Genomic DNA, 13,543 nt, shown 5'->3' with positions numbered 1-13,543 from the left:
AGATATATTATTAGAAATGAATAAGGAAGAGAATAATGTGTATTTCATTTATCTAATGAATATATTTAAATATAAGAAAGTAACAAAGAAGTCATTTTATAAAAAATGGAAAGTTAAAAACAGGCCATTCTAACTTAATCATATTGTAAATAAACTGGTTCCTAATAATGAGTTTCAACTAACCCAAAATATTGAAATATATAACAACTCTCAACTTAAATAAAACATTATTAAATATATAACATTAATAACAACTTTCTGGAATTGCCATGAACGACATCAGAGAACACTACAACCACAAAGGATAAAATGCAAGGGTTTTAGCCTTCTCCTTCTTTGGTGCAAGAAAGGAATGTGTAAGGTATAAATATATTGTTTTGATACCTATTAGAAATCAAGGAGTAAAAGAATAATATGTATTTCATTCATTGAATGAATAGAATTGAATACATTAGAGTGAAGAATATTAAAATTAACTAAACTAACTTAATCTTATTAACACTAAACTAACTCCTAATAATGAGCTTCAACTAACCCAAAATACCAAACTATATTTCAACATATACCTCCATCTATTATAATGAACTAACTAATAAATTAGATATATCAAACTAAGCTAATAGATACTAAATGTCTTCCTCTTGTCCATCCAAATTTTAATCAATTCACACACACTATCTTTTCTCACCAGATGAAAAAGAAAAAAAACGTTGAGTTTATTCAAGTGTGAAGTCTCATATTGGATATGCGGGGAGGAATGAAAGAGTTTATAAAAAAGAAATGCTCATGAAACTAATGCCTTAAGGTTTTGGTTCAAGACGTGGTGTCTCACTTGTGACTCTTCACTCTTCCCATAACATGTAAAAATGAAACTCCCTGGTGGTTAGAGGCTCCCCGGTCGCAGTATGGTCCAATAAGTAGTATCAGAGCTGATGGTTCGGCTGGGACATGGGGGAGGAGTGAAATTACACAAATCACTCCTTACAAATTAATGTATATTTATTATTTTTGGTTACAAAATGCATCAATAATTCTAAAAAGATATTATTTAAATCGCTCTTATACTATATAACGAACCAAAAATAATAAAGAAGTATCGACTCATATATTATTTGGACTTGTCTCCACAATATATCATGTTTTGTTTAACTTAATTGTATTTATCACATTTTTTGTTCACAAAATTACAAAGAGTGATATATAATTTGTGTAATTTTACTAAAACTCAGAGGGTATTAGTATATTTTACTCTTTATATTATTTTCAAATATTTTCATTTATGGAGAAGACATGAGACATGACTCTAGTAATGACGACCGAATTTTCTTTGGGAAACACAATAATTAAATTACTCTCCTTATCAAATTCTTTTACATTAAATAATTGGTGGGTCTATAGCACAAGTGCTTGTGGTATTATTTTTTCCCTCTCGAAATAACTGAATGCTATATCAATGAAAACGCTTTGGCTAATACAATATTATGTTATAATCTCTCCATCGTTATCACGTGATGATAAAATAATAATTAGGCACTAAGCTTCAGAAGTGACGATTATAATTTATAACCAATGAACAGCAACATTTGAATTCTACCAAATCCATTTATAAAAAAAAATACTTTTGTATTTGATCATCGTTTAATTACTTTTGAATTATAAACTGAAAGTTCTATATGTAATGTTCATATATTATTCATTACCGTGTGTGGGTATGAGCATGTATACGTGTTATGATGCTAGAAGAGAACACATTCATATATTTTTGGTTGCTTGCTTTCCATTTCTGGGTGCAAAGGGGTCTCAAAGAATCTTAAGCTTTGTAGACAGGGGAACAAAGGTACAAGATCTGTGTGTCGGAAACAGTTTTCGGTCATTCTTCAATCAGGTCGCACGAGCATGCCTCAGCTCTAGCGTAGACAATGAACTGTTCATGTTGAAGGCTTTCTCTAAAAACATTGAGGATACAGAACGCTCAATTATTCTTTACAAGTGTTTTTATGATAACAACAGTTAATACTTAAAAGGGAAACATTATTTATTTAACAGGTGAGATCTTACATTTTATATACACCTTGATGGTGTCTCACTTATTGATAAACATATGTGTCAATAGATAATCAAATTGGGACCACATTTTTTATTCAAAAAATTTGTCATTTCATATACTACTCATTTATAATTGGTTGAAAATTTAATAATTAATTATTATTTTTTTGGAAAGAAGATTTCATATCAATCAAATCACATATTAGCAACCTCACCAAAGTTTAGACTTTATAACATCTGTTTTTTTCCTTCAAATTAACGGTTTCTATGGCAACAAATAATAAGGATCCAAATGTGAAAAGTTGATGTACTTAATCATCACAAACCCATATAGTTTAGTGGTCAATACCATTTTTATGTTAGTTATTTTAGTATAATAAGCCTAGGTAACTATATAGAATTTGTTACTTAAGTTAGATAATCACATATTTTAAGAGTCCTTTCTGAAATTGATGGTTTTGGATTCAAGATAAAATAGTGTTGTAATTGGGTAAAGGGAGCTTTAGGTGAGCTAAGAGCATCTTCATCAACTCATTAAGAGCATCTTCATCAACTCATTCTTATTGAAATAAGATATTTTTTCTGATTTGTAATTATATGATTCTTATTTCCTTAAAATATTTATAGACAAGAATATTATGTTGCTTATTTTTAATATGGGCCCAATAGTAGAAAGTATAAATAGAAAATTCATGTAAATATGTTATAAGGTAGATTGTGAGACTAAAATAAAAATGATGCACAAAATTATAGAAAAATACTATTTTAATTGATGAGAATGTAAAATAAATTATAAAATAGTATGTAAAAATTAAATAAGAACGAAAATAATATTCATGCAAGTTTATGGAAGTTAAAGGATCCACGTAATACCCCCTTCCTTTTGTTGTTGTTGTTGGAACAACATTGCTCCCTTCATTTATCTTTCGGTGCAATGTAAAGTTTGAAACATTAAAATCTCCACATCTTATAGGATTGTAGCTACAAAACCGCTGAAAATCGGCACATGTCGGTGGCCCACCATAAACCACCATAATTTTGTTCTTCTCATATCGTATTCAAAATAGTAGTAATAATAATTGTTTCATATTTGTGTTGTTTACGCATTTCTCATAATATTTTTTTTTTCTTGGTTCAAGTCTTACCCCATTAAAGTGTGTCAACTTTGCCCACAGGTTTCAAAGCATGTAAGTGTGTAACACTGCTACAATCTATATATCAATATATAGTTATATACTACATCTCTCTATATTAAAAAGTGTAATTATTCAACGAGTAGAAAATTTAATAGTTAAATATTTTTTATCAATTGTTATAAATAATACATTAAATGACATATTTTGTCGGAGAGTAGATGTTCTCGTGTCACAATGATGGAGATACTTTCTACTACTTTATGTATTTTTTTGTAAACACAATTTGGTACTTTCCGTACAAATTAAAGAAGAAAAAATATTATTAAATTTATTAATAATTATATGTACTTTATTAAATTATCATTCACGAATAAAATGTTTGAATAATTAAAAATATTTTGGTAACAAATTTATTTATTATAATAACACCCTAAAAAATCTTACGAAAAGGACTGAAGGATATTAACTGCCTAGAAGACAATTTGTATTATTAATCTAACATATTCATGTACAAAATAGTTCGGACCACTCCAAATTGTCTTCTCAGCAGTTATATATATATATATTAATTAGATATATTGTTTTCAAACTTGGAGTTGGAGGTCATTCAAGGGACACGTGGCTCGAAATTCTAAATCGAGATGGTGCACAAAGATTTATTGGACAACAATGAAACAAAAATTGAAATTATAATAAATGTTTAATTTTTTAATTAATAAAACATGAATTTGAGACATGGTTTGAGATAATATATGATTGTCATTTGATCACTTATGTTTTCTTTCTTCATATTAATTCATTCGATAGAAAGGGGACAAATTTGGGGGTCTTTTTCTCTAGCCAAACATAATCACATAATTCTATGGTCTAGCTTTCTTTACAATTTGCAACAGTATTAGGTAGTAGGAACACATGCATGGTGAATATGTCGAGGAATCTAAATGGGTCACTCCCGACCATTTTGGCTCTGAATGATCATCACCTACATTTATTTTTTATAGGATCTCGAAATGCAATCTGAAATGCAGGTCATATTCAAAAAATAATAACTCCAACACTGTGTATATAATCGATTTCACAAGGCACATAATGAGAATTGAAGCTATTTTGATATTTAAACTATAATAATAGGTAATTAACATTAGGTGAAATTTGGATTCTTCATACAGAACCAGTAATCATCAAATTTAGAAAGCTAATGTGTATTATCCTATAGTATGGTTTCAGTATTACGTTAAAGACAATCTCCTCCAATTTAATTTGATGGGGTAGACAAAAATTGAAAATCACAATGCTATAGAAAAAAATAGTATTGCATTCTGTTCTACTTCATTTGTTCTTTACAAAAGTCTTTGTTCTCTAGGTGCTCTCTCTTGAGAGAAGAGAAATTAGCTACTATGTCATCATAATCTGGCAACTTAGGATGAACATGTTTGGGCCGTGGAATAGGAAATGAATATGTTCTTAAAATCTTGTCCTCCCAGTTTTTGGACCTCTCTAGGGGTATAGTCAAGGCTCTTGAGTAGGAAGGTGCAATTTCTGCTCTTTTTAAGGTACCATAAGTCCTTGGATTAGAAGATTTGTCAGAAGAATAGCTTCCCTTGGTGTTTGGTATCCCACTCTGGTTATAACTTTCACTGTTTTGTTTCTGAGGAATGGTAACCAATTCCATTCCCTTGATAGATTCACCATGACAAAGGGGTTTGTAATGACAAAGTTCACTAAGCATAATTTCTTGTTGAACATGTGCATCTCTGACCCCTCCCTTTGGCTTCACTGATAAATCTTCGAAATAGTCTTGGTCAGTGTAAAAACAACAATAGCAAGGTTGGTCCAAGCTGCAATCACACATATCTGAGTTCAAAGATTTTCCCTTTTGTGAGGAGCTATGTTGCTTGAGTCTCATCTGAGGATAACTTGATTTTGGAATTCCTTCGGGTAAAGGCTTCGCCTTTTTTCGGTATGGCTTGTGACAATATACCAGATATCCAATATCCATTATGCCTTGGCCTTTAAGTAATACTGATCTCCTTCTTGATCTTTTCTTAGGTTCTTGTTTTTTCTTTCTGAAGCTCATTATGCTTGACCTGTCCCTAGTTAACTCATCTCCATCCATATCACTTTCATCGTAACCAAATCGAGTTTTGTCTCTCTGCCAGGAATCATCTTCTGATACAGAAAACTGATACTCATCAATATAGTCTACCCTTGCTTTGGCACATGTTGGAGAACTTAGTATTTCAGAATAAGGTACTAAAGCCATATTTTCTACCTTGTTTTGAAATTCAGAAGTTGCAAGGGGAAATGGCTCATGAAATTCTTCTACTTCCTCCACTTTCTCTTGCAAGGGATAGTTCGAGTATGGGGGATAATTCTGGACAGTAGACAACAACGCAGAATTATCAATCAAGCAAGACTCTGGCAGAGAAAAATTGTCACTTGAATTGGAGATTGATGAATTAGAACATATGACATCTCTCTCTATATCTTGAACTTCTAAACGATTTATCTTACATCCTGAAATAGTCTCATTTGCTTTGGCATCACATTCCACTAATTGAAGCATTCTGTTTTCTTTCTCCTGTACAAAAATATTGAACATGATTTAGTAGTCAGTACTAGTGAAATATATTACAACGTATTATCACATTGACCGCGGAACAGCTGAATCACCTGCAATTGTTGCCAATCTGAGTGGTATTCAATAGCTAAAACCTCTGGTAGGAGGTATTTGTCTATAGCTATTTCATCAATCACTTTGCTCTTGAGATCATCTGATACAGATTTTTCTGATAGATTCTCTTGTAACTGTGATTTTGAAACTTACATGATGAGTATGTAAAAATAATCAAAAGTGAAATTGTATCAACCTGAAGTTGTTTTACTAGTAGAGTAAAAAGGTAATCTATTAGAAAAGACCTGCTTGTTGACAAGATTTCCAGGATATAGCTCTACAGCAGCAGTTACAAACTCTTGACCGTAACGCTGTCCGAATAGATTCCTAATGACACGGAGCTCAGGAAGATCTCCACATCTTGCAGAAGCAAATATAAGACTTGACACTGCTTCATTAATATCTTGTGGACAGTCCCTGGTTTTTTGGTAAGTTGAATCATCAGAATATTTGTTTATTTGATATATTGATTTAGGCAGGTAGGAATACATACTTGTTCCTTCTGATATATGAGAGCTTCATAAGGATAAATTCACAAAAGTTATCTAACATTTCATAAGCAATAGCTAGTCTTTCATCTTGGATGAGCTTATTAACCTGAAATTCAAAGAGACAGAGAATACAATGTGGATGCTCAATATTAAGCATATACATTGTTAATGTGTGTGTATATATACAAAGAGACTGAATTTTTAGCAAGAATACACAAGGCATATGCATCCTACTTATATTAAACACATTGCTCTCATATTTTACATATATTCTGGCTTTGGTCTAACTATCAAACTCCCTCTTAATATTAAAAAAGAAAACAAGAGATACAAAATAGAATATTTGTTCTGATTTATGATAATGAACAGTGAAATAGTATATTAGGAAAATAACAAAAGTGACATGTAAAAGTAACAATAATTAATATGATATAGGAGCATATATATGTAGTTAATATCATTCATGCGGTGCTGAAGAAGTATTTGTAATGTATACCCGCTTAAGAGCAGCATCATCATAACCATTGTGTATAAGCTCAGCCAAATCTTTGCGTAGATACTTAGCCATTGTCTCCCTTCTGTTCTTGACTTGCCTCAGTGTGCACCTTGCTCTTTTTAAACTTTTCTTACTGTAATGCAACCCATTAAAAAGATAGAACCTTTAAAATAATCTCACAAGTTTTGAATATACATAGATAGAGGCATTCAGAGTTACCATTTAGAAGCTTTTGACCACCCGAAGAAGATGTTACAAAACATGATTATGATGACAAAGAAGAGTAGTGAGTAGTAAAAGGTGAAGGAAGATAGTTAAGGTTATTTAATTTATGGTTTCTAATTATAGGAAAAGTGAGATAAAAGTTGAAACAGGGAATTATGTTAAAGGAGAAAAGAGTTTATGGTTTGGTCACAGGTTTAATTTAATACAAAGGTTGAGACTTAACTCGAGAAGAGTGAGGTGAAGAAAAAAGGGAAGGTAATCCTAATAAAACTGCTCCACTCCTCCACCTCCTTATACGGTTTATATATAAGAGATCATTATCAACTTCTTATCTTTAATATCCTTCATTATGATCATCATTTATTTAAAACCTGCACTTCTTTATAGATTCTTAAAATATTTCGAGAATTCCACCTTTAAGATTTAGTTTGATTGATTGCATATTTATGGATACTATAAATATATGTTAACAAATATTGTATTAGGATTGAAGGGGGGAATTGAAATAACAAAAAGATATCAAAAGATACAAATTTGAATTTGATGAGATAGATTCAATACAGTTATTATATAATAAAATAATAACATGATAAACTTTTGTAATTTATGCCCAATCAAATCCTAATTATAAATCAAATAATAAATGATTTAATAATAAGAAGTTAGTCTAAATATTTAAGATATTGTTGGATCTGAAAGGTCTATGTTTAACTAGTGGAAGCAAAAGTTAGTACGAGGAGGACTACACTTCCTAAAAGGAATTAACTTCTTGTCTATTAAGATGAAAAATATGATGATGCAACAAAAAATAAATAAATAATTGTGCACATAATAAATTTAAAATTCCATTAGTAAAAATTTATAAGACATGTAAACAAATTAAAAAACAAAAGTTAGATTGATACGTGCAAAAAAAAAATACTGGAGGAAAAACTTATAGAAAATTACATCTGACAAAATTAATATAAAGCAATATATGTGAATAATAGTTTATAATATTATATATAGAGAAGATAAAAATGGGGTATCCACTTAACCCTCCAACTTGGATGAAGATCATTTGTTTCTAACAGTATCCTATTTTGATTCCTGTACTAATCATATATTATTATATAAATAAATAAAAAATAAAAAAATAACATTTTCATTGAGTCGGGATATAATAAGATATTGTTAATCTAACGGTCAAAACAAGTGTATAATAAAAGTCATCTAATTCCTAAGAAAGGGCTCTGTTTTTCTTCTTGCACTGGTTTAAATGCTTTTTATGGTGTGTTTTAACTTTATATTCACTAGTGTGTACAGGCACTTCGTGCTTGCCGGTCAATATTCTATGATACTACGTATTTAATTTTTATATATTTCATATTTTATAATTAAAATATTTTTGTTGTATTTAGTGTACTTAATATTATAATTTTTATGTGTTTATGATAATATTTAGTTTATGGTGAGAAATGTGGTTAATTAATATGTTGGTGGTGGTTAATTAAGATTATATGGTTTTTTGTAAAAATTAAATAATATGAAGGGCAAAATAGGAAATGAAAATTACATCATGGTGGAAGTTAATCATGTTTTGGCTTTATATATAGTATATAGATTGTGAGAAATGTAGTTAATTAATGTATTGGTGGTGGATAATTAGGATTATATAGTTTTTTGTAAAAATTAAATAATGTGAAAGGTAAAATAGGAAATGAAAATTAGTGGAAGTCACATCATGTTTTGGCTTTATATATAACTAGCGTGTTGACAGACACTACCGTGTCTGTCAACCCACTTTCCTATTGTTTGTAATGTGTATTCTACATATTAAGTTGTATTATATATTGTAATTTGCAGTAGAATATATATTTGTTTGAGATAATTGTTCAACATTTAAGAAAAGATGCATATATAATTGTGTTCATCAAGAATAAAGTCTTAATATCTTTACTTAATTATATTTTGTAGCGTGTTGACAGGTACTGCCGTGTCTGTGTCTGTCAACCCGCTTTCATATTATTTGTAACGTGTAGTCTGGACATTTTAAATGTTAAATATTCACATACTCTTTACTCAATTGCATACATTGTGACCAATGCAATATATTTCATGCACTCTTATTTTTAAATGTAATGGATATACATTGTGACCAATGCAATACATTTATTCAATAGATTTTAATTAATTAGATAAAAAAATCACTTTTATATGTAGAATACATATTACAAACGATAGGAAATTGGGTTGACAGACCAGGTAGTGTCTGTTAACATGCTAGAAAATAAAATTAAATGAAGATATTAAGACTCTATTCTTGATGAACACAATTGTATTTCAACAATTACCTCAAACGAATATATATTCAACTACAAATTACAATAAATAATACAACTTAATATGTAGAATACACATTACAAACAATAGGAAAGCGGGTTGACATGCACGGTAGTGTCTGTCAACGCGCTAGTAAAGATAAAATTAGAAGTTATAAAAGGAAATTAGAAGTTATAAAATATGGAATAAATGTTTATTGGTATAAATATATATAAAGATGAAATTAGAAGTTATAAAATAAAATCGTTTATTGGTATAAATATATATAAAGATGAAATTAGAAGTTATAAAATATGAAATAAATGTTTAGTAGTATAAGTATATATAAAGATGAAAGTATAACTTATACAATAAAATTAGAAGTTATAAAATATGAAATAGGAAAACCCAAAATAACTTCATAAAAGTTAGGTTAGGTTTTTCCTTTATTAAGTAGTATAGATATGCAACTTATAGTTAATATATTTGAGGTGGTTATTATATGGTTTTTTTTAAATTAAAATTTTGAAGGGCAAAATAAGAATATAGAAATTATGCCATGGTGGTGGTTACACCATATTTTTGGCTTTATATATAGTATAGATATAGATTAATTAAAGTCATTTAATATTTGAAGTTTATATTGGGAACAAAAGACAAGTCATAAATTAAGGTTGTTTAGAATCATTTGTACGAATAGGGACAGAAAAAGAACAGAGTTGTATGCCCTGATTATTTCTTGGCACGCCATCAATACCAGCTGTACCAAGTTTTCCATTACAAGCTAAGATTGCTCATTGCTCTGGTTCTGTAGTGAATGTCCGAACCAGAGATTGATGCAAGAAGTGTAGGAGGCATGGGTCCAAAATAACGAAGCTTTATTTAAAATATACCCAAATGATCAAGAAAATCGAAATTACAAGTTGCCACGATCAAAACTGCGGGTGAATAATAAAAAACACAAACATGGAATTAGCCACGGTAAGTGTTTAAAAGACGTAGCAAAATAGAGTAAAAAACCTGCTTCAAATAAGAGCCCTCAACATTGAAAAGAGTGGAACCAAGTTTAGCTACTGCTCACAAATATAACCATCGCCAGTTACTGATGAAAAATAAGTAAATTCAGAGGGGAGGGGTCCAGAATCCGTTACAAGAAAAATATTATTTGTATAATCACACTTTTGCATAATTTTATATATTACAAATGACAAATATGGTAAATAATAAGAGTTTTGTTATATTATCTACTATTTTTCCTCCACTATTAACTATATAAATATATTAAATAAGACCACTTTTTAATTTCAGCTCGTAGGGTTGGAAATAGGGGGGATAAAATATTGTATTAGGAAATTATGTATTTAATACAGTAAAACATAGTACACTTAATTTATCAATACACATTTTTTTCAACTCTGTATCATCATGAAAACTTAAATAGACAAAGTAAATGTACGTTTACCACGAAAAATAATGTGTCAAATACCTCAGATAAAAAAACATTTTATATTTTAATTATTTTTTATGTAGATATTATATTTGATATTTTAATTTATTTGTAAATATTACATTCTTTATTTAGTAGTAAGAAATAATGTATACGGAAGGAAAAATGGGAGGCAATTTAGAATTATGCCAGTAATAATAAACCAAAAAAGTTCTGTAAACCATGATGCCACATATATGCTTTTCAACAAAGTATGTCATCGGATGCCATCAACTTGGTTTGGGAAGAAATTTAAGTTTTCATCTATAAATAAATAATTATATATTTAGATTAAACTTAAATGGCTTTTATGATATGAATTTTTTTTTGTGTCTAGAGCTATTTATATAAAGACAAACAATATAATATTAATAACCCATTACAAACTTAATTCTAATTAAATTTTAATATTAAATAATTATTTTGGATAATATAAAATAGGAAAATCACAACACACTTATAGTTTTAAAGTTTAGTATATAAAAAGTACAAGCTTTTTACATTGTTTAATTTGCACATTATCCTAATTCACTCTTATACATAAAAGTGATACACATAATGGGATGAATGATATATTAATCATGTAAAGAATTTATGTTGATAATGTATGTAAACTAGTAGATTTATAAATTAAATCCAAAGAAAATGATTCTATGGTAAGTTTTATATACCTTGCAAGAAATTACATAGGAAGATAAGTTGCATACATTAATGGGACTCACATCAAAGCCTCTGTACCAAATTTAATAGCAGAACTTTATGACCCAAATAAAATGTAGCAAACAAATCCAAGTAGAACTGAGGCTGCATTTAATCAAGCAGGCACTACATGTGCTGCTGAGGCGAGTCTATGTTAGTAGTATTCACGTAAATGAAGCACTTTGAACTCCATGGTCTTTAAAATTCTTCCTCCCTCTTCTTAATTCTTTATTTTCCATTCAACAACAATAGCTTGAGAGATCCTGTGACCAAGTATTAGCAATGCTATTCGACACCTTTTTTCATGTGACATCCTCTTTTGCTTGTGATATATTTCAATACACCATGATCTCTTTTAGCTACGACTTTATATCTAGTTTATATATAACATATAGGCCATTCAAACTTCAACTCCTTCCATTACAATTCAACATCACCTTTTCAACTCAACTTTATCTTTGTAGTCTCGTATATTAAGTGCATACAAAACACTTAGAAGCAATAATGATGAGGAGCTCTGTCTATACTCTCAGTGTTGCTACAGCTTTTCTTCTTTTACTTTATGTTCCAATGATCATCTCTGCAAGGCACATTAGCCATTCACATTCGGGTAATAAGTCCATATATATCTAAATCATTTCCAATATATATATATGTGTGTGTTTTTTTCTCTCATAAATGTGATGGCTTCTATCATATTCCTTGGAAATATTTAGAGAATTCATAATATTAATAAACTTTATCCTAATTTGTGTTGAATGTGACTGGTTTTCATGTTAAGTAGGTCATGGGCGAGACTTTAAGTTGGCTAATACAAAAGAAGGGAGTAAAGTGGGAAAAGCAAAGTTCTATTTGGAAGGAAGACATGCAACAAAACATGTAAGGGGGTTAGACACATTACATGTAGCAGGGTCAAGATTACCAGATTGCTCTCATGCATGTGGGTCATGCTCACCATGTAGGTTGGTAATGGTGAGCTTCGTTTGTGCAACCATTCAAGAGGCTGAGACATGTCCAATGGCTTATAAGTGCATGTGCAATAACAAGTCCTACCCTGTCCCATAGAATTAAGCGTCCAAATATGATATTTTTATGTTTTAATCTATGATCTTAATTTGATTTGCCTTTTCTTTTGTTCCATATATTATATAGACATCATGCATGGATTCCTAGCTGTAAACATGTATGTTGATCGATGGAAAAAAAACTCTCTAGTTCTTATTACGGAAGTTATGATAATGTGTTGTGATTCTGAGGGCCCTAGTTCAATGTCTAGGTCATATATACAGATATACCAGTGTACTAGACACTTTACAAAAGTTTCTATAGACATCTTTCATTTACAAATTATTGGACCTACCCACTAAATGGTTAGAACTTAGGAGGGGACGATATTCAGTTGTGCATATAAAAATTTACAATTTAAATATGACAACTAAATTGATGCCCAAAAAAGATATTCTGGCTAAAATTTCAGTCCAAGTAAACCATAATTATTTAAGCTTGAATTGATAGTTGTGAATTACAGTGATTTTTTTTATTTATACATGTGTCTAGTACTTCTCATTCAGTCAGCCAAAAACCAAAAAATCTAACTGTTTTCTCAACTGAAATAATAAATTATGTGAAATGGCATCCGAACTTGTCATTAAAGAAAATCAAGTTTGAATGGAGTATTAAGAAAAGGAACTAAAGAGGGTTGAAGAAACTAATAGATTAGATTGACAGTGAATGAATTGAAACTCGGATGGATTACTGCACATATTTACACTGATTTTACTATTTATGAATCTTATAAGTGCTATTAGCCCCAAGTTAAAACTTAAAAAGTAAACATTTATCCAGTAATAATATAGCCAAATTTCACTGCCAATTAGACATGTGAACCTTTTCACAAATTGAATAAAAATCCTACATTTATTAGCGATAATAATTATAATATGAAATAGATGGTTTAAACTTCAAAATGGCCAGTCCATATCCTAACCC

General features: G+C 29.7%; 2 protein-coding genes across 2 annotated transcripts; one reads left to right on the top strand and one right to left on the bottom strand.

Annotated features, from left to right (window-relative positions):
- Nucleotides 4,310-7,235, bottom strand: LOC109352523. Its single transcript, XM_019594534.1, has 6 exons — nucleotides 7,063-7,235; nucleotides 6,844-6,976; nucleotides 6,350-6,453; nucleotides 6,102-6,273; nucleotides 5,856-5,990; nucleotides 4,310-5,763 (listed from the first exon to the last, which is right to left on the bottom strand). Exons 1-6 carry the CDS (start codon nucleotides 7,104-7,106, stop codon nucleotides 4,507-4,509), a joined length of 1,845 nt encoding a protein of 614 aa, XP_019450079.1. The 5' UTR covers nucleotides 7,107-7,235; the 3' UTR covers nucleotides 4,310-4,506.
- On the top strand, nucleotides 11,872-12,778 carry LOC109353005 (protein EPIDERMAL PATTERNING FACTOR 2-like). Its single transcript, XM_019595191.1, has 2 exons — nucleotides 11,872-12,164; nucleotides 12,339-12,778. The coding sequence occupies exons 1-2, from the start codon at nucleotides 12,059-12,061 to the stop codon at nucleotides 12,617-12,619; spliced, it is 387 nt and encodes a 128-aa protein (XP_019450736.1). The 5' UTR covers nucleotides 11,872-12,058; the 3' UTR covers nucleotides 12,620-12,778.

This window comes from Lupinus angustifolius, chromosome LG07 (genome assembly GCF_001865875.1).
Source record: "Lupinus angustifolius cultivar Tanjil chromosome LG07, LupAngTanjil_v1.0, whole genome shotgun sequence".
Classification (NCBI taxonomy): domain Eukaryota; kingdom Viridiplantae; phylum Streptophyta; class Magnoliopsida; order Fabales; family Fabaceae; genus Lupinus; species Lupinus angustifolius.
The sequence above is the reverse complement of the archived record's forward strand: the minus strand, read 5'-3'. Positions and strand labels throughout refer to the sequence as shown.